The following is a 27,440-nucleotide window of genomic DNA, read 5'->3' on the forward strand; positions in this document are numbered from 1 at the left end:
TTTAAAACTTATTTATTGTCAAAGTGATGTACAGAGGGGTTACATTTTCATATATAAGGCAGTGAGTACATTTCTTATCAAATTTGATACCTCCTCCCTCATTTTTCTCCTACCTTTTCTTCTCCCCACCTCCCCCAATCAAGTTGTACAGTTGGTTTACAGCATATAGTCTGTAAGTATTGTTGTTACATTGGTTCACCTTTTACCCTTTGTCTCTCCATTTTGATGTTCCCCTTCCCTTTCCTAGTTCTGGTAAATGTATACACAATAATCAGGGTGCCAAAATCTGAGATTTATAACTTTTAAAAAAACATTTCATAATTTTGATTCGATTTGGCCTGGAAGACAACTTAATTTCTTTTTTAATTTTTTGGTTCCAAGACTTGAGTTTGAATATGTACTTTGGTTTCTCACCTAGCAGGGCCTGCTGTAGAAGTCCGATGATAAACTCTATGTTTAGAGTGGACACCTGTCAAAGGACTTGAGTATCAGTTTTGCCTTATTGTTGCCAGGTCTTATGGAGTGAGACAATCGTCATGTTTTCGCATTATTTTCTGTAGTCATTCTTATCCTAGCATCTTTAAATTTTTTATTAAATAATTCTGCCTCTTTTTACCTTTGCTCTATGGAATTAAGGAAAAGTTCTGTGCATAGAGTTGCAACCAGGAATTTAAAGAGCACTCAGATTATTATTTGTACATTAATTTATTTGATACATACTTAGTGAGAACATTATTTGGCAAGTCCTCTTTAGGGAACTGAGAAATGCACTGGAATAAAGTGTACGGAAAGGGCTGTCATCTGGGCTACTACATGATGGCAACAGGATGAACATTCCAGAAAAAGAATGACATGTTCAGTGGTCATGAAACAACATTTACTGCCTTGGGAAAGACAGAAAGCTACTTCAACTGTGATTAAATCAATGTGAATTTGGATAAGAGGAAACCCTTGAAGTCAGGAAAGGAAAAAAAATGAATAAGGGGATAGGAGTCATACATTGTATAGGACCATACAAAACATTACAAAATTTAGCTGTTTTGTGGGCGGAGGATTATTGTATAATTTTTAATATTAAAGTGGGTTATCTATAGCACTCTACCTGGGTCTATTATGTTAGTGTATAAGAATAGTATATAAAGATAGACTATAAGAACAACGTGTGGAGAGTTGTTAGAATTATACAAAATATTAACACAAAGGAGAGTGGATTTTTGTCTATATAAATTGGCAGAAAATTTCAAATTCTATGGAGTTTGGGAGGTACTACAGTTAAAATTAACTTACTTATTCAATCTAGTCTTTGAGCAAGGGAAAAGTCAAGGATGACCTCAAGACTTTTTTCCTTAGTAACTAGAAGCATAGAGTTTTTAAGCAGGATGGATGCATTTTCTGGTATCAGATAAGCAATTGGATATAGTTGTAGTTTGGGAGTCAACAGAATATACATAGCATTTAAAGCCATGGGCCTGAATGAGATTGAAATTGAATATGGTCAAAATATAAGCCTAAGAATCAAATGAATTTTGGATATATCTCATAGTTAAGAGTTGATAGTATTTGCTTGCAGTTTAATGCATGTGTAAAGGAGGATTGAAGGAAGTGTCTAGAGACATGGGGATAAAGAAAGCTATTGGTAGGCTGATCCTAGAGTTCTCCAACATTGGAGATAAAGACCTGATAAATTAGGCTCCAAAGGAATGGTTAAAAATGTGAAGATCAGGGGTTGGGGATATGGCCTAGTGGCAAGAGTGCCTGCCTCGTATACATGAGGCCCTGGGTTCGATTCGCCAGCACCACATATACAGAAAATGGCCAGAAGTGGCGCTGCGGCTCAAGTGGCAGAGTGCTAGCCTTGAGCAAAAAGAAGCCAGGGACAGTGCTCAGGCCCTGAGTCCAAGCCCAAGGACTGGCCAAAAAAAAAAAAAAAAAAAAAAAAAGAAAAAAAAGTGAAGATCAAACCAGTCAAGTGTTCTGTTTTGGAAACCAAGAGAATAAAGTGTTTCAAGGAGCTAGCAATGGTCATCCATGTTAAATACTACTCTATTAGTCATGAAAACTGAAAAAACACTCAAACTCATAAAAAAAATCAGTGGATTTCATGGTCATGGGAATTATTTGAGAACAGAGGAGTTTTGTATAAAAGATGAAAATGAGGTGAAGTTTGCAGGGTGACATTTGTTCCAATTTTTTGTGTGAAATGGGATAAATTCCGGCATGTATTTATGCAGATAAAATTATTGAATAGGGTGTGTACCAAAGAGAAGGGAGAAGGGCTGGAGAGAAAGATGAATGAGTTGAACTATGAAACTTGTTAGGGTGGTTTTAAGAGAACTAGAGTGGGATAAGAGAGAGTGATGGAGTGGTTTAGGTTGATTGTGATGTGTTATATACGTGTAGGGAAAGATCGCAATGAAACCTTTGTACAAAAGGAATATTTAAAAATCAGTCAACAGAGGGAAACTTTTAAGATAAATAAAAAAGGAGAAGGTTGTGTGGATGCAATGTCTCGGGGCAGGCTACAAAGAATAGAGCCTAGAACACACAGAGTGTATATGTTCATATGCACATGCATGTGTACACATGGACACGGATATGAAAGCAGGGAAAGATGCATGCATATATATGTACACACATGATATATGTACACATGCACATGTACCTACATATATACAATGTACATGTGCACATGTACATGTACTTTGTATATATGTATGCATGTAAAATGCCAGTATGTGTTTAAATGTTTTTAAGGTCTAGAATTCCCACTTTTTCTCAAAAATTCAGAAATCAAGGTCAATTAGTAGAAGTATGAGGCAGAGGAAATGAAATAGGTAATAGAAATCTACTTGGATCAAGGAAATACTTAAATTGCCAAATTTCATTGATATAATTTTTTAATGTATGGCTATATATTCTCCTTTAGTACATCAGCATTTCAGGGAAGATAAAATGTTTTAGACATTACTAAAACTGAATTAGATAAATGAAAGGAATAGAGGCATGCTTACTAAGATAGATGAACAGGAGTGATGAAGAAAAAACAATAATTGGAATGTGGCTTAGTGGTAGAGTGCCTGCCTGCATGCATGACATTTTAGGTTCGATTCCTCAGTGCCACATAAATGGAAAAAGCCAGAAGTGGTGCTGTGGCTCAAGTGACAGAGCGCTAGCCTTCAGCAAAAATAAAATAAAATAAATAGGGATTCTACTTTTGTAAGTAAGGAAGTGAATACTTAGGGAATATAATGGACTGAGGTACTATAATGAAGCATCAAATATTAAGTTTGGTTTTTGAAGGCCTTTTGGAATTTTGTGCTTAGACAAAGAGAGGGGGGATTTGAGAGTTAGTGTGCAACAGATATGTTTAAAATTGATATTACTCAGGGACTGCAGTTTTGCTTAAGGACCAATTGTAGCATGTGGCCATGAAGGTAGGTGGGTGACAAGATCATTGGGAGATCTATCTCCACCTGCAAGAAGAAATTTGTTTTATTCAAGACATATATTCTATCCTTGAAGCAAAACCTCCTGTTTGCAGGGCAGCAGGTTTTTCTTCAATGGCTTATGCAAGAATAGGCGGAGGATGCATTAAGGTCAACCTCATAGAAGAGGGTCCAGATCCCTAAGCTCATAGGAAGAGAGTCATAACCATCAGCGGAGGTTCTGGTTGTTACCAGGCAACAGGAGACTGAGCGGCCCTGACTGCAGCCTCCAGAGCTTGGTGTTTTCCAGCTTTTCCACCTTTGGTTGGGGCTGGAGGGGGCTGTGAGCCAGGTGAAGAAGGGCAGGAGCCCCAGGAACTTGGCTCGAAGGACCTCGCCATAATGAAGAAGCTTCTCAGCCTGTGGAGAATGAAGGACGCGTCCCTCAGCCGCTCCTCAGACCTGTCCTTATCCGTGGGTAGCAGCTACTCAGATCTGTCCACGGATGGGAGTTACAACCTTCAACATAGGCATTCAAAGAAACTTCACAAGGCCGCTTCAGTGGGGGATTTGGAGAAGTTGAAGGAATACCTGAAGCACAAGAAACATGATGTGGACAAGCGGGACAAAGGACATAGGTGACCAAACCTAAGAAAACAATGGGAGAAGGAAATTGTGGCGCTGGGGACACGGGCGCACTGAACAGAAACAAGACATGCCTGGGCTGTTTAATACTGGGGGCACTCTGGGTTTCTCCACAAGAAACATTGTCATTTTGCAGAGGGTCCTATTTCAATCTTTATCTTTGATTTTTCTGAATGCCTCCCTGTGTGTTTCAAGGTGGTTTTTTTTTTTGCCCCCTCCTCCAATTCCATCCCAATCATCAACTACTTTAAATCCACTTGGCAATCTGTACTCTCATCATTTTACTGTTTTGCTTCTCGGTATAGATTGTCTCCAGGCACCTAACATTTATTATTTTACTAGTGGAAAAATTCAAAGAGATTAGAGACAACCACTTAGTAATTATTAAGTTTTGAAAACACCAAAAACTGTTAACATATATCTTAAAAGAGGAAGGAAACTTGTTAACTTACGTAATGTGACAAATTCATTGGGTAGAAGATGGTTTTCCCCTCTTTTGTGTTGTCTATTCATTAGTACAACTTGCTTACCCAACAAATACACACTCTAAATACATTTAATAACTATAGGGAGAATAATTATAAGTTTATTGTGATATTTAATTTCATCACTACATCCAAGGTCCACAAACCATTTTGGTGTTTGAAGAAAAAAATCAACTAAAATTCACTGTAGTTATCATTTCCTTCAAGTGAAATAAGTCAAATATTTCCTCTTTTAGGCATTTGCATAGTCTTTTAAATTTAGCAAAAAGCAATATTACTTACATAATAATTTAATATTTTAATGCATATAAACATGCCTATGAAGCAAATAGCTATTTGACTTGGTCTTGGGTGTCAGTAACTTCCCAAATGATACTATCTCTAATTTGTATTTCATTACATTGATATAGAACACCTTTGCATCTGGCCTGTGCTAATGGATATGAAAATATTGTATCTCTCTTAATTGAGAACAAGTGCCACGTAAATGTCCTGGATAGTGAAAAAAGATCCCCATTGATTAAGGTATGTTTTCTTTTCAATTGCGTTATGTTTGAAGTCTTCTAGTTAACTTTCATTGCTTTCCATGCTCTAAAACCTATTATTAAAATTAATGTAGTATGTCATTAATTATGATATGTTACTCATCTACTCTTGTTACATTGACAGGCAATACAGTATCAAAAGGAAAATTGTGTTACTATTCTTCTAGACCACGGTGCAGATCCACAGCTGGTAGACTTTCGTTACAATACTGCTCTTCACTATGCTGTTTGTGGACAAAGTATTTCAATAGTCAGAAAACTGCTTGAACATAAAGCTAATCTTGAAGCTAAAAATAAGGTAGTTTTATATTAAAGTAAAGACATTTTAAAAAGCACACAAGGGGCTGGGGATATAGCCTAGTGGCAAGAGTGCCTGCCTCGGATACACGAGGCCCTAGGTTCGATTCCCCAGCACCACATATACAGAAAACGGCCAGAAGTGGCGCTGTGGCTCAAGTGGCAGAGTGCTGGCCTTGAGCGGGAAGAAGCCAGGGACAGTGCTCAGGCCCTGAGTCCAAGGCCCAGGACTGGCCAAAAAAAAAAAAAAACAAAAACAAAAAAAAAATAAAAAGCACACAAAGTTTATATTTTTTGAAGACAGTTCATGTAACAGAAATTCATGTTTTGCTGAGAATTTTCCAAACTGAAATTGAAGAGAACAAAGATTTAAAAAAACTGATTAAAAAATGTCTTTCATTTGCAACCTCTCTCGTTTTTCATTGAATGTTGTAATCCTGATCTCAAAAATAATGTAGTATCTAGTTAACAAAGAGGATTTCTCAATGCACTATATTAAATGAGGAACAATTGAACTCCTTATATTTGTATGTTGATAAAAATTGTCTAAACTGCATGATATTTACCCACACCTGTTACCCTAGAAACTCAGGAAGCAGATCTGAGGGTCTCAGGTCAAAGATAGCTTTAGCAGACAAATCGGAGATAATTGTGTGTGTGCTGAAATTAACACAATAAACCCAGGGCACTGTCACTTCGTGTTTAACCTCAAGGGTTGAGCTGTACTACTTCAAATTCACTTCTGGCATTTGGGCGGTATATTGGAGATGAGTTTCATGGACTTTCCCGCCCTGGATGGCTTTGAACCAAGATCCTCAAATCTTAGCCTCCTGATGAGCTAGGATTTAGAGGCATGAGCCACCAGCACATTGCCTGATGAATTATCTCCAACAAACAACAATAAACCTGAGCTAAAGGTGTCTGTTTAGTGGTAGAGTACCTTTCTTGAGTTAAAAAGCTAAACATAAACAAGAGGCCCTTGAGTTCAAGTCCCAATACTGGCACAGGCAAGAAATCTTAGGTATGGACTTCTTTCTATTTAAATAGCTATGAATAACAATAGTAAGATTGATTTTGAAAGTTACTGAAAGGAATTCGAACTCTCCTTTTGAGATATTATGGATAGTTGAAGATTTTTAAATAAAAGTATCTTATTTGTATTTTCCTAGCATTTAGGATACAAGATAGCTCCAAATATGTGTTTGTCTCAAAGTTTTCAAGGAAAATTAACAGAAATCCATTCATAACATTGTAAAAGACTGGGTTGTAGCTCAGTGGCAAGGCACTTGCCTATCAAGTGCAATGATCTAGGTTCAATCCCCAGTATCAAAAATGAAAAGACAAAAACAAACTGTGAAATGTGAACTGATGATGTGCAGTACTTATCATAAATGAGAAATACTCATTCACTTAATTATTCTGTTACTCTTGCCTACAATTTGAATTAAGACCAAAATATAATTTTGAGTTTTAGCTGGCCCAACACTAATTTGTTTTCTTGGCTTTTGAAATTTTGTTATGTGTTAAAACTTAAAACTAAAAGTCATGTAACTTTCAATGTTTTGAATAATCATTTTGAAATAATGTTTACAGGATGGATATACTCCACTTCTACTTGCCATTGTTAAAAATAATGCAAAGATGGTAAAATTTCTTCTGAAGAAAGGGGCAGATGTGAATGCTTCCGATAATAATCAAAGGTATAACTAATAAAACTAAACAAGATGATATAAGTAAAGTTACTTAAAATGTTATGCATATACATCTCTGTCTGTCATCTATCATCCCTATCTATCTATTTATCTATCTAGCATCTATTTGATGTTGGAAAATATGACCCTATGGCATGATATTTGGAGTACATAATCTAGACTCTCAGAATTTATTTTTCTAGCTGTAAAACCAAACATTTGGACAATATTGTCCAATGTGTATTGTTGTTATTATTGTTAATATTAACATTAGAATTTTATAAGTAAAATAAAATACTGTACTTAATTGAAATATATGGGACCTAGAGTTCCAGATACTCCTTTATATGGAATGTTGAGTCATCTTGATTTGTGATTGGTGTATGTTTTTATTAACATACATTAGCTATACAAGGGGAGAGTCTTGTGACATTCATGCATAAATACAATGTATTTTAATCAACCCCTCTTCCATAACATTTTTCCTTATCCCATTTGCATGCATCATATATATACAGAGAGAGGAAGAGAGAGAGAGAGAAAGAGAGAGAGAGATTGGACTCACTTTTTTACTTTCCTGCATTGACTCTAATTGCAATCCTACAGTTGATTCGTAAATTGAGAAGACTAAATTTGTACATCTCTTTTTCCAGAACAGCTCTTATGATTGCTCTCAGTATTGAACCAACAAGTTTAGTAAGTCTTCTTCTTCAGCAAGGTGTGGACTTATCTTGCCAAGATATTTATGGTTTTACAGCTGCAGAATATGCTTCTTGTAACGGTTTTACTCTGTAAGTGCTACTCCATGTCTTCTAAGAACTACGTGAGATTTGATAGTAAGGAACTAAGACCCCGTAATATACACACTGTACATCAGCAGCAGGGGTAAGCATAAAATTCTGGACTCAAAGATCCAGAAATTCTCTGTTTGCTCTATTTGTACTGCCCAATCTACATAGGAACTGTGGACAGCTTAAACTCCCATTGCCTTGGAAATTGAAAGTCTGCCATCTTTTGAGCTGGAGAAAAATGTCTAATCCACACACAGTCCTTTCATTATTTGCAGACTTTGAGAGTGTAATGATTTTATCCATTTTTTGAATAATTATTGCTAACATTTTATTACCTAAATTCAGATCAATAAGCATTCAGGATTTCTTATATATTCTCATTAGCCTCAAGAGGACAAGATGTATTCATGTATTTCTGATTCTGTGTGTGTGTGTGTGTGTGTGTGTGTGAGAGAGAGAGAGAGAGAGAGAGACAGAGATAGAGACAGAGGCAGAGACAGAGACAGAGACAGAGAGACAAAGATATCTATCTCTCGATCAATCTATCTGTCTGGAGAGAGGGAAAAGGAGAGAGAGAGAGGGAGAACTATGGGTTCAAATAAGAGCTTCATGCTGGCCTGGCTTTTATGGCTGGTCCTATAACATTGGAACCCCTCCTCTAGTTCCCGTGTTTATGATTTTTATTTGTTTGTCAGCTGTAGGGCTTGAACTAAGAGCCTGGGTGCTGTCCCTAAGCTCTTTTGCTCAAGGCTAGTGCTCTTCCACTTTGAGTCACAGTGCCATTTCCAATTTTTTGGTGGTTAATTGGAGATAGACTTTCCTGAGTGGGCTGGCTTTGAACCACAATCCTAAGATCTGAGAATCTTGATTAGCCATTATTACAAGAGTGAGCTACCAGTTTGTTTCTGATTTTAAATAGCCAATGATAAAACATTAAAATTTAATATATTCAATTGAATGAAAAACATATTTTATTAAGATTTTGGTTAAGAAATAATCTTAAATTTAGGTTCTTATTAAGATTATTTTTATTTACACACTTTTAAATATATCTTCCTGTCACTAATTTAAGAATAGACAGAAGTATGTTTATCATAATTTTTTGTCCTTGTTTTGCTTTTTTCTTTTTGAGACAATCTTGTTCTGGTGCATAGGCTAGTCTAGAATTTACTCTGTAGCACAGGGTGGACATAAGCCCTTACTTCATTTCAGGTCCATGCCACCTGTCTTACTATAGAATTTTTACTCTCATGATATTATTTTTAATGTTAAATATTTAAGAATTTTAAGAATTGCATTTTGTTTTAAATAAGTTAAAAGGAAGAGAGAGGCAACTCTTAAAAAATTATTTATTTTCAAGTTTTTGTGACATGGTTTTACTATACAGCCCAGACTGGCCTCAAACTCAACATCCTTCTACCTAGCTGTGTGAGTGTTGGAATTATAGGCATTTGCTACCACACTTAGCAGAAGAAAAATTCCTAAGGACTGTATAATTATCTTTAGGAGATGTGGAACTATTGGCATTTAATAACTTTTTTTTTGCCAGTCCTGGGCCTTGAACTCAGGGCTTGAGCACTGTCCCTGGCTTCATTTTGCTCAAGGTTAGCATTCTGCCAACTCACTTCTGGCCTTTTCTATATACGTGGTGCTGAGGAATCGAACCGAGGGCTTCATGTATGCTAGGCAAGTACTCTTGCCACTAGGCCATTTCCCAGCCCCCATTTAATAACTTTTTAAAAGAACTCTTCTAAGCTATAAAGCAATTTTCCTATTTTTTTTTATCGGTTTGTGTGTTTTTCCCTGTTACAATAGCTACCAACATTTCTATAATTATGATTTCTGTTGCCTGAGTAGCTGCTGACTTTTTGGCATATTTTAAATGCATGGCTTCTACTGTTTCAGCACCATTTGTTAGTGCTTTTCTGTGGTATAATAGTTCTATGGCTTAGTAGTGGAACCATAGATAATATTTCTTATGGAGTTTTTTTTTTTTAATGAGTAAAACTTGGGCTGAGGAGATGGCTAAGTGAGGGAGCACTTGCCTAGCATGTTCAAAACCCTGTACTTGATCCTCAAATTTCACTGAAAAATGAAAAAAGAATGCAAATCAGTAGAAATACTACATATCATTTTCAAGCATGGAAAAAGAAAGGTTTTCTTCATTTGTTTGAATCCAGAGGTAATTGCTTTGACTTTGTTAATTTATTGTTAAACACAATGGTTATAAAAGATATTTTTTCTCCTATAATACATATTAAGAAGCCCTAATCACATTGTTTAAGGATGTAAATATATTTGGAGATAGGACTTTTAAAGAGGAGTTTAAGTTAAAAAAAGTCAGCAGAGTGGGCTTTAATTTAATATGATAGTCAATCTGGTTTCTTTTTAGTAAGAAACCATTAAGACATAACAGGAGAAACTAGAGTGCTTGTGCACAATAGAACAGTTAATATGCCAAGGCATGGGCAGGACAGACATCTAGAGCAAGCAGAGCCCTAGATCAGATCTTTTCCTATTGGAAACAAGGCTCACTAGCAACCTGACTTTGGACTTCCATCTCCCTTTTATGCTACCCTGTCTGATGTTTGGTTATGGCAGCCACAGCAAATACATCAAGTATAACATAAAGCTATTTTCTTCTAGTTTGGTAGTGCTTACAAAAACTTTTTATGATAGCAGGATGAGGCAACAGAAAAATGTGATCACATGAAATTAAAATGGGGTCCTTAATAGAGCAGGGTTGAGAGAACCTTGAGGAGGGAGTGTGTGACATAGTGGGGTATTTTAATGTATTTAAGATATGTTAAAGATTGAATGGAACTGTATTATTGTATATTCTGGAATTCATACATTTTCTTTTCTTGGATTAGATATTATGAGTTAATTGACAGTTATGGAAGGTTGGATAAAGTTGAACCAACATCTTTCATTGAAAATACTATGTTGGGCAGCACTTGAGGTGCGGAAGAGCTGACAGAAGGTAAGAGGATATTAACTGGTAAGTAGTTCCCTTATTACTTTTTATTTTTTAGGAAAATAAATATCTTTATTAAGTAATATTTAAATTTAAAAGAGCATTGTGGTTACAGAAGATTGCATTAGTCAGCTTTTCAGCATCATGCCAATATTCCTGAGAAAAATAACTTGAATAAGGAAACATTTATTGTGGATCCTTGTTATGACGGGTTTAGTCCATCTGGCTCTCCACTGTTAATGTGTCTATGATAAGGGGGGAAAACACTTAGGGAAAAAGATAAATCCTTCAAAGAAGAGTCCCACATGACTTACTTCCTTCAATCTGGCCACACTTCTTAATATCCCTGTCACCTGGGAACTCCTCAGTGGATTGACCCATTGACGAGTATCTCCATCACCCATCTCAGCCTTTAACACATGAGCCTTTTTTTGGGAGAAATTTCATATCCAAACTGCAACAGAGATACTCTGGTTTCTCTTCAGATCTTTTACCAAATTGCAACAGAGCTCATTCAAATGTCACAAGTATTCAAACCATTTCAATTCCTCTCAATTCTTTCAAATCTTTAGTGTTGGAACAGTCCTCAGCCAGATTGATTTGAGTGCCTGAATTTAAGGCAGAATTTCTTCCAGTTCCTCTAAGTGCACACGCTTAAGTTTTTCCTTAGGCTTCTTTCATTTTATACAAAAGAAAAAAAAAAAAGAAACACATACTAATAAAAATAAAGAAGTTCCACGTTGTAACTTTATGTAAAAAAAGTAGAAACTACAGGAAAATCCTTATGTTTTGAGTGTCTCCTGAGAGTAAACATTTAAAATGATTCCCATTTTGTCTTAGTAATATTTCCAGTTTCTAGGGGACTGTTGGTCTTTATAAGTTTTAAAGCATAATATGAATATTAGGTCCATAAAATTATCAAAGGCATTACAAAAGATAATCTTACAAAGCTGTATTTCCATCAGAGTCTAAGGAGATATTTTATTTCTTAAAATATCTGTAAAACATAGAAGTAGCAATGCTAAAGTTTTTGTGTTGTAGCTGTGTTGGAAAATTTTAGAAATCTACACAGGAGTGAAAGTATTTGGAGACAAATGAAGACATTATAAGTATCGTTTGTTTTCAAGATATGTAACTTTATTTGTGCACTTCCTTGAATCAGAAAGTCCAATTTGAAAGATCAGTTAAGTGATACAGCATTTTCATCAACTACCTGTATTTACTTGTTTGCTTATTTGTTTGTTGGTAGTGGGGCTTGAACTCAGGCCTGGGGGCTATCTCTGAGGTTTTATTTGCTCAAGACTAGCACTCTACTGCTTTGAGCCACAGTGCCACTTCTGGCTTTTGAATGGCTAATTGGAGATAAGAGGTTCACTGGGACTTTTCTGCCTGGGCTAGCTTCCAACTACTATCCTCAGATCTCAGGTCCTGATTAGTTAGGTTTACAGGCTTGAGCCACTGGAACCCGGCTACTACCTATATTTTTAACCTTAAAAGATATGACGAAATTTCAAAGGACAAGTATCTATATAATGAACGAACAGTTGAAAAGATATAAATTGTGTTCAGAGTATATTCATAGAAAAATATGTAGTAGAAATATTTAATGGTAACAAGTAAGTTTTACTAGGAATGTGTCAGAATTTTTCAATATAAAATTAATACAGTAGGTATAAAATAGAGGAAATTATAAATAATCCCGTGTAAATGATGTTTAAAAATTTACAAGTACTTTTTATTTAAAAATCATCTATTTTGGGGGTCCTTTAGTTGAATCCAGGGCCTTATAATTTGTGGTGATCCACCACTTAAGCTATGTCTTCAGCTCAGCTTTATACTGGTTGTTTTTTTTTTTTTTTTTGGCCAGTCCTGGGCCTTGGACTCAGGGCCTGAGCACCATCCCTGGCTTCTTCCCGCTCAAGGCTAGCACTCTGCCACCTGAGCCACAGCGCCCCTTCTGGCTGTTTTCCATATATGTGGTGCTGGGGAATCGAACCAAGAGCCTCATGTGTAGGAGGCAAGCACTCTTGCCACTAGGCCATATTCCCAGCCCTATACTGGTTGTTTTGGAAATGGAATTTAGTGAACTTTTCTGTGTAGTCTGGCCTTAAACTGTAACCTTTTAGATCTTAGCCTTGGTATTATATAAATAAAGGGGGGAAATAGATCATCCAAGTTCTAATTATTTGAATAAACATTAAAATTATACTCTTAAACTATATTATGTGTATAATACAATATGATTAACTTTAATATAACAATATAACAATTGATTTAACTATATAATACATAATTCATATATTTTATTTTGTATTCATCTTATAAACTATATTTTAATGGTACAAAAGGAAGAGTTTAGTACTGGAAGTAATTTAGTCTTAGTACTTAAGTATCACCTGCAACTTAATTAAACCATTTATTCATATAAATAGACTTGTTGAAATTTTTCTATTGCTAGGTGATATTGAAGAATTAAAGTGGAGCAAATCATCAGACAAATCCTCACATCCAGGCAATAAACTTTTACTTTCTACCATGGTTTCAATCTGTGGTTATTAACTGAAATCAGCCCCCGTACCTCTCCCCCACCTCTGAGAACATTTATCAATGCAGAGAGATTTATGGTTGTGAGAACTCAGACCTAGATTCTATATTATATGCTGACAAAAAAGATGAAAATGTGATCTGATGTTCTCTGTAGAGAAGAATGGTGGGAGTAACTCTCTAGAGTAGGTTAGGAAGAAACAGGAATAATTTCAAACCAAAAGAAACTATTTGACTGGGCTTCAGGGATAAGGAGGCTTTCCTTGGATTTTTCAGTACAAACTTTCTCAACTCTAATAAAAGTTAATTCACAACATAGGCACCAGCCATACATCAAAGAGTCAGGGTAGGGGAGATCTTAAGAACATCATTGTTAAGTTAATGTTGTGGGGTAAAATGATATCTGAGTTAGATCCTGAAGACTGTGTAGAATTACAACATGGCTTATCTAACAAGGTGTAGCTGATTAGAAACAAAATCTCATGTATTTTATCACTGAATTTGCACATTTCAGGAAAGAATGTATACTTGAAACTCTGTGCTGTAGAGGATGGATAGTGAACAGATACTTGACCTGAACTTAATTGCAAGGTCAAGTACACCTCTCTATTATGCCTATATGCACATCATTGCGAATCCATACCTGAATTCTTAGAACAATGTTATATTATAATTAATTTGTGGTCAGTTAGTGTGATTGACAATAACTAAAATAGAACATATTGACCTTTCGTTTAAGAAGTTTTATAATAGAAGCCAGCTATTTAGTAGATATCCAACTCATGGGATAGCATGGTGAGTAAGTCAGATAACATCTTAGTACTCTTATGAAAATAGTTTTGGCCATGCCTTATAAATTCCATTTTGTGTTAAGTGTGAATATGTGCTATTTCCAAAGATTCAGGTTTTCCCTTCCACTTTCCGTACTATCTCCTTTGCTACTACCAAGTTGTGAGTCATAACTGATTATAAGGTAATAAGAATTTGGAAGATTTTACTGGATAAAGACTTAATTACATTTCAAATATTTTATTTGTACAATACATTTTCATTATAATAAAATATATAATTCTAGAAAATATTTTTTTCTATCATTGACTTCCCTGGGTAACTGCTACCTAGTGGACCATCTCAATGCCACTTTTACATTGCAGAATTGGGCAAGATGGAGAAGGAGATATTCTGTGGCAATATATATTTTATATTAGTGTGTACAGATCAGATTATATGTATACTTTAACTCTCTTTCATATAGTGTGGATAGGCGGATGTTCAAAATAATCAACTTTGTCATAGGTAAGCCATGATGTTCTTAACTACATATAAAGGCAGTATGCCGGAACTAAGGATGTTCAGATTTGCCTTGATTTACAATAAGGTTATATCCTAATTCATCATAAATTAAAATATTAGCAGTGGAAATGCATGTAATATATGTAATCTACCAAATAACAAGTTTAGCATCACAGTTGTTTGCCTTTGATCTTGTGGCTGCCTGGTAGCTGCAGTTACTGCCACAGTTGTCTGCCATCCCAAAAGAATATTATTATATAGTATATGGCTAATGTCTTTGCATGTGTTCTGGAGAAGGTATAGAGAGCTCAGTGTGAGACCATGTGCCTGAGATAGGATAAATCCTGGGTTTGTGCTTAGTACTGAAGTTTTAAAAGTTTCAAAGTTATTTTTTATTTTTTTAATTCAAATTTTTATTATCAAACTGATGTACAGAGAGGTTACAGTTTCATATGTTAGGCATTGGATACATTTCTTGTACTGTTTGTTTGTATCTGATTCCTTTATTACAATGTCATGAAGGGAGAAAATCCTTTATACAAGTTTTAGATTTTAAGGTAATTAAATTCATGAGGATGCAGGAAATCAATTTATGCATATGAAAGAAGAATGTAAATGAATTTGTAATTCTTTGCTATTCACAACATTTCCTAGAAAATTCTAGTTATAAAATGGAATATATGCTGAATGAATTAAATATTCAGTAGATTATAAGGATCTTTCAGTGTTTGAAACAGGTTTTTCTACTTCATTTATAAGTAAATAGAATGAGGCTGGAAGGGAAAGGATCTGTTCTATTATTACTGAAGAAGTAAATGGCTGGTTGATATATCTGCATTATACATGCATAGGTTTTGGCTGATTTTTTCCTTCTACATTTTTCATATTCACAGTTTTTATAGTTCAGAGAAAGAGTGGAGTTGTTTAGATTCGCTAAAAACTACTACTTCACTTGAGATTGAATGACGATATTCAACCATCAAGGACTTATATGCAAAACTTGTCACTTAACTGCTTTGAGCAATTAAGACATTTGACAGTATTAGAAAACAAGGTTAATTAATATATGCTCTAGAAGTCTTATTTACAAAAATTAAACCAAAAAAACCAAAAAATTAGACAGACCCTTATCCAGTTTCTTTACAAATATATATCTATTACATAATGTCAAGCTTGTATGAAACATTGCAAAAATAAGTGGAAAGTATCTTGCAATGTAGGAATTTTCTTTTGGCTCAGAGGATATAGTCAGAAGATTGTTAAGAAATTATATTTTAGCTTACAGGCATTCCCATAAGTGGGAATCATGTTTTATATGATATCCCTTGTGTGTGTGAAGCCTATGAATATATTACTTTTGTGACTATGTTGCCTTAAAATGACAAAAAGAAAATCATCTCACTTGGACCTGGCCTAATCACATGTGACCTTTAAATTAGATGTGGAAGTCAGAAATGGAAGAAATATGAGACAGATCAGACTTGAGGAAATTCTGGTTTTGAAGCCAGTCTTGGACCCTTAGTCAAGGGAAAGGTAATCCACTCATTGAATTCTATACATGTTATACATTCTACAGGGTTCACAGCTTGTAAAATTGCGGCAGGAGGGAAAAGTGATGAATGTGTTTTGTTTTAAATAACTAACAGTGATTCTGGTAGGGTATCTGCTCTCAGATTTTTTTCCCCTGTCTCTCCCTCCTCTCCTCCATGGAATTTTAGAACCATTTATTCTGAAGTAACATGAAAGCAGAGAATATATTTATTCTATCTAATTTAGACAGGAAGAAAAAGAACTTAAGGGAAAAGAAAAAAATAGAAATGAGATTCTTCAGGAAATAAATGTGTATCACTGGAATACATACATACATATCTAAAATATATTTATATATTATGATACAAATTTGCTTTAATATTGAATTGGAAAGATGAAATAACTACCTTGACTCTTCCCATTGTTTTTGTTGCTTAAATATGTAGAATTCCTGTAATATATTTATAGAGATCTGTGATGTCTTGGGTAATTCATATATGCTTGCGAAATTTCATTTAGGATGATGTACTTGACAGCTAGTCTCATTATTTATTTCCTATATTTTATGAAAATTATTCAATTTGAGTTTCAAAATCTCTACCTTTTTGGTAAGAAGATCAAAAAGGGCATGACTACATTTTCAGGAGATGACAGTTAAAGAAGCAGTTTTCAACAACTTTTTTTCCCTTTTATAATTTGATCCCACTAAGATAAATTATGTTTCAGAAATACCTTGCTACCTCAATATTTGGCTTGTTATTCTCCAATGCTATGGATTGGATATTAGTGTATGGAGGAATAGAGCATGAAGCCAAACAGCAATGGATATTGGTAGATCATTGTTTCACATCACTGAGATGATAAATAAACAACTACAGCATAATATGTACAGGATTCATTGATCTATCTTAGTTTCAGGATTGTATGTGTAATATTAAGAGCATGCATGTGTGCATGACAATAGAATTCTTATTTTCTTCTCAGAAGTACATCCAGTTAATGAGAAAATAAAATTTAGTACCATCAAAGAAATTAATTTAATCATTTTCACATAGTGAATACAATTGATATTCAAAAATACTTCAAAAATTGGCAAAAGCAGTGTGTGGTGTTGCACACTTGTAATACTAGCACCTGAAAAGCTATGAGGCAGGATCATAAAATTGAAGGATATGATAGTAGGGGTATCGCTAATCAAGATACATTGTGCATGTAAATTGACATGTTGAATTGAAATAATTTTAAAAAGTTACAAAAGAAAAACTCAAGTTGAGCCTGAGCTACATAGCAAATTTTAAGCCAGACTAAGTTGTATAGCAGGATCCATTTCTCAAAACAAGACACTATGGGAAGTAAGCATTTTTCTTTTAATACAAGGAAAAGGCATGGTGTTTTTAACAAAGGAAAAACCATAGATATTTCACTAGATATGAACATTAACATTTCAATAGACATGAAAAGTCTGAAGTGGAGCTGTGGCTCAAGTTGTTGAGCACTAGCCTTGAGCAAGGGAGAGTGCCCAACCCCAAGGACTGGCACACACACACACACACACACACACACACCACACACACACACACACACACACACCACACACACACACAATGTAGTAGTTATTACAAAAGACTGGAAAAGAGAGGAAAGTCCAGGAAAATGGAAAAACTAACTGGGGGGAAAAAGGACATCACTCCTGGGCTGAAAGAATCAAACCCAGCCTACACAAGAGACATATTCATACTCATGTTCACTGTGGCACTATTCACAATAGCCAAATTATGGAGTCATCTTAAGTGCCTCTTAACAGAAAAATGCCTAAAGAACTTATATAAACACATAAGTTATTATTTATCCTTATTTTATTTGTAGAAAAATATTAGAATGAGATAATCATTTTAAGCAAAGTAAGGCAAACACTGACAAATACCACATTTTTTTTTCTCATCCACAATTTAAATCTAAAGACAAAATGACGAACACAAAAACTTGGAGGGAGATCCATGGGAAAGAGGAGGAGGTTACCAGAGTGTTCTGGGAGCAACTTGGATGATAGATATAGCCCATTGCATACTTATATGACATGTCATATTTGGTGCAGATAACTAAACAAAATTTATTTTACCTGAGGTTCCAAAAATTAGAGTATTTTAAAGTCAGTTCATTATTTTTTAATCTAAATCAAAGTCGTTGTAAATATTTTTTCTATATTATATAATATGCAGACAAAAAAAACAAGGAAATGATGAGCAAATGTCAACAAAAGAGTAGAAAAGTGAAACCTCAGTGAAACCAAGATTGTGAAACCTACTTAGAATAAAGAAAAACTAGATGTGGGTGGTAGCTTGAGCCTACAATCCTAGCTACTTGACACTAGGAGATGGTGGTTCAAGGTCTGCCCTGGAAAAAACTGTGAGGCTGTGTATAAATAAAGGAAGAAGGTACAAGTGTTACCATGGCTGAGTTCTCCCTCCTTTCAGCCTATCCTCCAGTAAATAAAAAATAAGAAAATAGACATCAGAAATAAAGAGCTATTATTAAAGATTATATTATTTAAGATCATGTTATTAAATTATAAGGGAAAAATACCATCAACTTTATACCAGTAAATTTGATTGCATGGGTAGCATGCAAAAATTTATTAAAAATGTAAATTATTAAAGCTCATTAAACCAGAATAGGTTTCTTTCTGCTAAAGACATGTAGCTAAATACATATCTTTCTTTCCATAAAGGAATTCCAGATTTAGATGGTATCCATTATTCAACACAGCACTAAATGTTTTAATCAGTGTGACAAAGGCAAGTAAATAAAAGAGGCTTATAAACTAGAAAGAAGTCCTTCATTGCAGGTGACATAATTTTCCCTATATAAATTCTACTTTTTTGGGGTGAGGGGGTCAAACTTGTTAGGCAGTTTATTGCTTCCTCCAGGCCTTTTGCTTTATTTTTTCTAATAGGGACTCTTGCTTTTACTGGTCTTGTATTTTTTCCTAGTCTCCTATTTCATAGGGGGTATGTAGCTGGGATGAAAGGTGCACACTACCATGCCCAACTTATTGGTTGAGATGATCTGGCAATCAGGATACATCCTGTCTTCATGCAGATGATCCTGAATATTGCCTCTCTAGTAGACACACCTACATCTCACTTGCATTCCTCCTGCAATCCTCCTCCACTTTTCTTCCTTCCCTCCTCCTTCCTTCTTCCCCCTCTCTTTCCTTCCTTTCCTTGCAATGTTCCTCCATTCCTCTTGAATCCTTCGTACCCTTTCTCCAACTCCTTGATCCCTTGCAACCACTAGACTACTCTCTAGTTCTAATTTTGTTTTGATATGCTATGTCTTTGCATATATGTTTATTTGATAGGTCTAGCTTACATTCCATATATGTCTGTAAATTTTTCAAAATTATTCTTAGCCTGTTTATATAAATTAAGAGATAACTGTCTATGTGTACAAAACAGTCCTCCTGTGACACTGGTAAGAAAGCATCAAATCTATATGTCTACTTAAATAGTATTCCTTTTTTTTTTTTAAACCAGGTTCAGTCTTTCTATTTACAAACATTATATCTCTCCATTTGTTGAGTTTTTTTTGGTTCCCATCAGCATTTTGCACACTTTTTGCATACAAATCTTATCTGCAATTTCATTTATAAGTATGTCAGTGAAATATTTAATCACAAGTTATTTTTAGCTTTGATATTTATATTTTATTGTGTAGAAATACACTATTTTTATTTTATTATCCTGACAAATTCATGTAATTGTTTCAATAGAATTTCTTTTTAATCATGAAATTTAGTCCAGGCATAATGGCTCACACCTATATTCCCAACTCCCCAGGAGGCAGAGATGTGAGGATAGAATTTTACCACACAAAATAATGAGGTTTCTTGATTTTTTTTCCAACTGCATTTTAACTGACAGTGATCTTAAAAGCAAACATTTAATTGAAAGCTCTATACATTTTTTTCAAAAGTTACAAGAGCAAAGCATTCCTCTGGAGTAACATAATCTTCTGATGGTATAAGTACTAAAGGATATTCCTTAGAACCTAATAACTTAGGTTTTAAGATATTAGAACCTAATACACAGTTAATATTTTTGTCATTGAAATCTTTATTCTATATAGTCAGAAAGTCAAGCTCTCTTCTGTGAGTTAAATATTGATGTCTCTGGACACACACAAGTTAGCAAAAATAGGATTCTAAAAAACATGATGTATTAATTTTTCTAAACAATAGGTGGCATCTTAGTTTCACAAATAAAATGGATGGTTCATGATCATGTATTAGGACCTGACACATTTTCATATTAACTTAAATTTGATTTATAGTAGTCATCATGTTCTATAATATGTTATGATTAATAAAAACACAGTTTTTCTAAAATTGACACTGTCGGCTTTGTTACTTTTGGATAAAATTGTAAAAACAAATTACAAATTTGCCTTTAAATATGTTATTATTTATACAGTATAACAGAATACCTCTTGCCTCCAAAATCTATTCCAGAACTTTTATTTAAAATGTAGTAAATTTTAACTTATGTTAATTTTTCCATTATTAAGATGTGCAGGGGCTGGGGATATAGCCTAGTGGCAAGAGTGCCTGCCTCGGATACACGAGGCCCTAGGTTCGATTCCCCAGCACCACATATACAGAAAACGGCCAGAAGCGGCGCTGTGGCTCAAGTGGCGGAGTGCTAGCCTTGAGCGGGAAGAAGCCAGGGACAGTGCTCAGGCCCGGAGTCCAAGGCCCAGGACTGGCCAAAAAAAAAAAAAAAAAAAAAAAAAGATGTGCAGATGTGTATATATTGAACATGTAAATGCTGAAAAGCTTTATTATTTAACAAAACTTAACATTTTAATTCTAGTCTGCTGAATCTATGAACCTGCTATGCTCTTTTATTTCTCAGGGACCTAATGTATCCTTGTTCCCTCCTAGTAGAATTTCAAACTTCGTTATGGGGTTGTTGGAAGCCAGAGAATCACTTGGTAGGATCAATTACTGCTTATTGTCCATAGGCACTCATAACTCTAGCCTAGTTGAAAAAACAGCAACAACAACAAACCACAAAACAAAACAAAACCAAACCTGGGTAGGTCCTTCCATATTATTTCTCTAGCTTTCAGATTGTAGCATTGTCAACTAATTTTACTCTACATTGGTCCTGCATGTGTTTGTGTTCCATAATGGCATTCTCCCATTGTCAGCTGGTAACACTGCAGAAAAAGACAATGAAGAAAGTCACTTACCAGTGGCAACCTGATAACAATCCCAGGCTTTCTACTTAGCAGGTAGATTTGAATTAATGTGCAACCATTTGTTGAGCTCTATAACTATGTCTAAGTTTTCAAACCTGAGAATCAACCACTTTGATCCACAGAATGGTCTCTTTAAGAACTGATTAGTTAGGGCTGGGAATATGGCCTAGTGGTAAAGTGCTCCTCTCCTATACATGAAGCCCTGGGTTCGATTCCTCAGCACCATGTATATAGAAAAAGCTGGAAGTGGTGCTGTGGCTCAAGTGGCAGAGTGCTAGCCTTGAGCAAAAAGAAGCCAGGGACAGTGCTCAGACCCTGAGTTCAAGCCCCAGGACTGGCAAAAAAACAAAACCAAACAAGAACTGATTAGTTAAATCATATATGTAGATTTTTTAAAATTAAATTTTATTGATAAGGTGATGTACAGAGAGGGTATAGTTACATAATAAGGTAGTGAGTACATTTCTTGTCATATTTGTTACACCCTGCTTCATTTTTCTTCCCCAGTTCAGATAAGCATATATACAATATCCAGTGTACCAGAATCATATACAGTGGCCACAGGGGGTACATCAAAGGAAATTCACCTAGTACATTAAACATAATGACAAGAGTAAAATCCTCCTGTTTCCATCTCTTGGAGTTCAGTTTGCTTAGCCTCATCTTATATAATAATATGTATGTAGCTGTTGAGCTATTGTGCTCCTGGCAGGTCTATCCTAGACCTTTTTATGTTTATTTAGTAATTGTTTGGTTTTAGAGACATGATGTAAAGTCGCTGACCAAAACATGTAGAAATACCATTTGAAATGAAGTTTGTTATTTTACAGACATGATCTCTACTGTTCTCCCCTCCCCCTCCAACAACCACATATCAGGGAGACCATGCGCCTTTGTCCTCTGTGCTCTAGGCTCAAGATCTGACCATTTCCCTGTGAATGCCATTATTTTATCATTTCTTTTTTTTTGCCATTAAGATTTCCTTTATTTACACATTAAACAAGAGATTGATTATCTAAAATCAAATGTGACACTTTTGAAAGATACATATTCTAAAATAGCTGATTTCAATGACAAATTAAAAATTTACTGAATAGTCTGATTTCTAAGTTTATCTTGCTGTTAATTTCATTAAACATATTGACTATTTTTTCAGTAGGCAGACAATTATCTTTACTTTAGAGACAATATTTTTGTTGATTATTCAGTAGAATTCATTATTTTACCTAATATGCACAGAATGGACTTTTCTATGAAATTATGTAGGATGTCATGTTATCTTCTCCATATTAATAACATAATTAAGTTTTTATTATGTAGTTACCATATGTATGTGTGCATGTGTGCTTTCAGTTATCAGAATAGAGCCTAAAGTTTAAAGATGTTAAATGATTCAGTCAAGTCACAAAAGTAGCAATGAGGATGTTTCAGAAATTATTGACATCTAAAACAATTTGTATGTAAGTCTGTGTAAATGAAACATGTGGTCCTGGCCCCACAATTGTGCAGATATTTGTCCCAGGAGGCTACTTTTTTTTTTTTTAATTTTTACTGAAGAGACTATCTAATGTTAGTAGTACATTAGTTGTGACATTTACACACATGCAAACAATGTATCCTGATCAACATCTTCCTCTTTTATTCTCCTCCCTGCTCTTTCAAAGCCATTTCAACGAGTACATTGTATTTTCATATGTGCAAGTAAACTTTATGAACAATATTCTTTGTTAGCTCTCTCTACTCTGGTTGCTGCTCACCACACAACCTGAGCCTGTTTTAAGAGTTCTTTTTTAAAAAAATGGATTTACAGTCACAAGGCTTTTATCCTGTTTGGGTTCTCCAATGCAAACTGAGTTTTCTTCCAGGTGAAAGACATTCCACATCTATTACATTCCTAATGTTTCTCACATGTGTGAATTCTCTTAGGCCTGCTAAAGTGTGAATTTTGGTTGAAAGACCAAAATGTTTACAAGGTTTCTCACCTGTGTGAATTCTATTATCCATGCCAAGGTCTGTCCACATTTGTTGTATTCATAAGGTTTCTCTCCTATATATTCTCTGATGAACATGAAGGTCTGTCCGACTTCAGGGTGAAAAATTTTCCTCATTTGTTACATTCGAACTTGCCGCTCTTTGAGGAAGTGTGGAAAATCTGAACTGCCTGGTCCATCGTTCCTCCTCCAGGCTGGGAATCGACTGATTTTTGTATATTAGGGGGATTGTTTTTGTTTTTGAGAAAATATTTTTAGTGAAGTTAAACACATAAATTCAAGCTACCACTGAAATAGTGCTAAACATAAAAATCCAGCAAGACGTAGCTAGCAGGAAATGTTTTTAAAAAGAAAAAAAAATAAAAATCTGAAAGAAACTACCTCTTTAATTTTAAAATTAGGCTTCAATGGAGAAATGTTTTACATTATCTCAATCTAACTCCATTTGGTTAATATGTTCAGTCCATTGAACTGAGAATTTGGAAAAACAGGAGTGGTCACGAAGAAGATTTATTTTCACTAATGAAGAAGACGACACTTTTAGATGTGAGCAATGCTGGAAGGGCTTTAGCACTCCGGGAAGGGTGGGCCTGTGTTGAATCATAGATATAAATGCATAGTTTAAAACCCTAAACCCAGACTACATCATCTCAGAGCAATCTTTTATTTCATACTCCTATTTATGATACTTGGTCATGTATTTCATGAGAATATATCTTTGTAAGGACAGTGCATGGTAATAATTCATGTTTTTGTGACATTGCTTCTACCATTGTAATATAACCTGATTATATAATAGATATTTAATAGTGACATAAATTAGCCTTTACACTAGTAAAGGGATGTTTTGGAAGTATAAAAATAGATTATAGGATGGTTTTTATTTAATCTTGAAGTATTTATTCATGTACATACTTTATCTCATTTTGCTTTTTTCCTTTCAAGGATTTTTTTTTTATAGCTGAATCTCTTTAATAACTTTGTAAAAAGAAATCGGTCCAGTGATTTGTGGTAAAAAGATAGGAAACAGCTAGTGATATTTCTCCTTAACATGGTTGGTATTTTCAATTATTTGTACAAACCAGGTCTAGGTAATGAGGAAAATGTTTTACCAGAGACACTGCATTTGTAATCAGCACATGAGGAGAGTTCTTAGAAGTGTTGGGAATAATTTAACCATTTGAGTAATCTTTCAGAATTTGATTTATGTAGGGTAAATTTTAGGTGTCTTAATTGTAGGTCAATACTTCTTTTCCTTTTACTTTATGGTACCTATAAATGATCTCAACTTTTAACATGGTTGGATGATATATTCAGACTTGTAAAAACTAAAAAGATACATCAAATTATTTCAAATTTGGATTCCAATCCAAAGGATTTATTTTCCACATGGAGTCCACTACCTATAAGTTACTGGGGAGAAAGTGACATGATTGAGATGTATATAATACACATGCTTTGGTAAATATGGTGTTCTACTAATTGACTTCCCTTAACAATCAGTACATTTATAACTGAGTAGTCAAATCAAATTAAACTTGTTGGATTCAAAGGGTATGTTGCTTTTGCTTCTGTGCTGAAATATTCCTTCTTAAAACTGTCAGCAAATTCTATTAATATTCAATTCCACTGCTCACTGTGAGGCAGAGGTATGCTACCACACACACTCATGGGGAAAGGAGTTAGCCAGGAAGGCAAAGACATGGTCGGTTGCTTTTTATTTATGAAAACATGGTTCTCATTTTGTCTGCACTGGATAGGAATGAAATAACACATTACAAACTCTTTTCCTGTTCACTTATCTGTGGAAAATGGCTTCATGAGCAAATTTGAATAAGAGGGAAATATGCTTAAGGTTTTTTTTTTTTTGTAAATAAATACTGAACTTACATACCATTTCTTCTTGCTTAGCAACATGGCTGAGTTCAACATAATTTGTTTTTGCAATAAACTGTCTAATAGATAAATTTCCAGTTTTACTACATATGGAGAATGACACCACAAGAGGGCAGATACACAAGCTCTAGCAACATGCAACATTATCTAGTGCAATGTTAGATAATTAGCATCACTGAATGTTCCAAATTGCAGAAAGTTTTAAGAGAACCTGTTATTTATCTTTCCTGCTAATCTTAGTAATATGAAAACAAATCTGTTAACTACTAATTTACAGCTCCTCTAATGGTTCTAATGAGTCATCTCCCTTGCTGGTCATTTTCTGATAGATGCAGTTATGCAGAATTTCACCCACTATTGTAGCTTGAGAAATTAAATTACTCTATGTGTGGAGTGGCTAAAAACACATATTATGTGCAACATGTAGAATAACATGTAGAATATCCTTATAACAGCCATAGCTCTAGAAAGAAACACAATGAAAGACATTAGGTTATCAATATCTATATGCCATTATTAGCATAATGAGAGATGGAGATTTTAGATGTGATTGCAGGTCAGAAACTGTAGCAGTGGAGCTCTATTTTGTAGTTACATATTGCAGCTGGGAACACATTTGGGAACTTCTCTTAGAGACTGAGTTTCTACAAAACCTTTCTCTTCTTACTCTGACAAACCGATGTCTTCAGTTGCATCAACACAAATAGGAACCATTTGGCAAGATGAATGGTAGGCTTCAGAATTGTGGAAATAAGATAGGGCACTGACAGGAGCTGAAAATCTGGGCTGGGGTAGACAGACAAAAGTTGAATAACCAGCAAACCTTTCTGAAAATTAATTTAATTCTAGTTGCTTTCTGTAATGGGTATTTCTTATGTGATTTTTCTTACTTTGGTTATCAGTTAGAACATAATTTTTAGGTATCCCCATTTAGCAATACAGGGATAGGTTCTTTAAATTAGAATTTGTTGTGCAGCTTTTGGTGCACAAATTTATATCAGATGTTTTATTTAAACTTATTTTAATAAATTATTTAAATTGATTAAATTTATACTGGATGTTTTCAGTAAGTGGACTGGCATAGATCGTCAATTTCAAACATCTACTTCATCAATTATAATACATAGGTGTTATAAAGTCCAGAAACAAAGGAAAAAAATTTTGACCTGGGTGAATCAGTATGATGCAAGCAACTCGATGGTTTAGAGTACTGCTCTAGAAATGGTAGTTGGGAAAAGGAAAGAGAAAACAGTCTGTCAATAGAGCAACAGAAGCTGAGGTAGCAGACAAGTATAGGGTACAACTCTATTGCTGGTTCTGAACAGTTTTACTACTTGTCATTTACAGAATCAGTGTTGGAGAAACATTGATGATTCTGGAACCCACGTCAGCAGTTTGCTTTTCAAGGGCAGTGCTTCTTCATAGGATCCTTCCAAGCTGGGCTTTGAAATTCCAGCTCAGTTTACTGGGGTAACTCATAAGAAACGTGTATCATTAACCATTTTCATATTTTACATCATAAAATCCCTTTCCTGTCTCCTTGGGATTTTGCATGTAAGTCTCAGCATGCTTGCTTTCAAATGTAGATTTCCTACATTTTATCTACATCTTTTCTGATAACAAAATGTAGAGCTAGTTTAATTTATTTTGAGATAGATTTGTTTCCCCACTTCACTTGGGAACAAGTCCTCTTAATGAGATTGCCCTTTGGATTTGGACTAGCCTTCTGGAGTATTGTCACTCTTCTTGGGCAGTAAAATGGGCATGAGTTGAGAGTCTGTAATGAAGATTGCACACACTTCCCATAGCTGAGCATGAGCGTAATTGAAACACTGAGATAGGAACTTGTGTGACTATATCTGCATTTACCACCTGGTGGAGCTCACATGCTAAAGTTACAGGTTACATACTAAATGCATAGTTCAGGATGTTTATAGATAATATATATTTTTATTTGTTTCCAAGTAAGAAACTAGGATTGGGACTTCTTGCCTCAGGAATTAAGGAAGGTAGAAAGCAGAAAGACGTGAACCAAAAGGTTTCTCTTTTCCTTGACAAAAGCCTAAGG

At 34.8% G+C, this 27,440-nt stretch overlaps 1 protein-coding gene and 1 long non-coding RNA gene across 2 annotated transcripts; both read left to right on the plus strand.

Annotated features, from left to right (window-relative positions):
* Window positions 1–1,415: 1,415 nt before the first annotated feature.
* LOC125347066 lies at window positions 1,416–2,061 on the plus strand. The gene is made up of 2 exons (XR_007210095.1): window positions 1,416–1,725; window positions 1,956–2,061. It is a non-coding gene; the product is annotated as an uncharacterized LOC125347066 (long non-coding RNA).
* A 1,524-nt stretch (window positions 2,062–3,585) lies between these two features.
* On the plus strand, window positions 3,586–14,164 carry Ankrd7 (ankyrin repeat domain 7). The gene is made up of 7 exons (XM_048340119.1): window positions 3,586–4,063; window positions 4,966–5,080; window positions 5,225–5,398; window positions 6,991–7,097; window positions 7,742–7,879; window positions 10,753–10,862; window positions 13,315–14,164. Exons 1-6 carry the CDS (start codon window positions 3,828–3,830, stop codon window positions 10,838–10,840), a joined length of 858 nt encoding a protein of 285 aa, XP_048196076.1. The 5' UTR covers window positions 3,586–3,827; the 3' UTR covers window positions 10,841–10,862; window positions 13,315–14,164.
* The last annotated feature ends 13,276 nt before the right edge of the window (window positions 14,165–27,440 follow it).

The sequence above is a fragment of the Perognathus longimembris genome, chromosome 2, assembly GCF_023159225.1.
Source record: "Perognathus longimembris pacificus isolate PPM17 chromosome 2, ASM2315922v1, whole genome shotgun sequence".
NCBI lineage: Eukaryota > Metazoa > Chordata > Mammalia > Rodentia > Heteromyidae > Perognathus > Perognathus longimembris.

Coding starts and splice junctions, on each gene's coding strand:
- Ankrd7 (XM_048340119.1), top strand. CDS start 3,828: ATGAAGAAGCTTCTCAGCCTGTGGAGAATGAAGGACGCGTCCCTCAGC. Junction 4,064..4,965: donor AAGCGGGACAAAGGACATAG/GTGACCAAACCT, acceptor ACATTGATATAG/AACACCTTTGCATCTGGCCT. Junction 7,098..7,741: donor GCTTCCGATAATAATCAAAG/GTATAACTAATA, acceptor CTCTTTTTCCAG/AACAGCTCTTATGATTGCTC.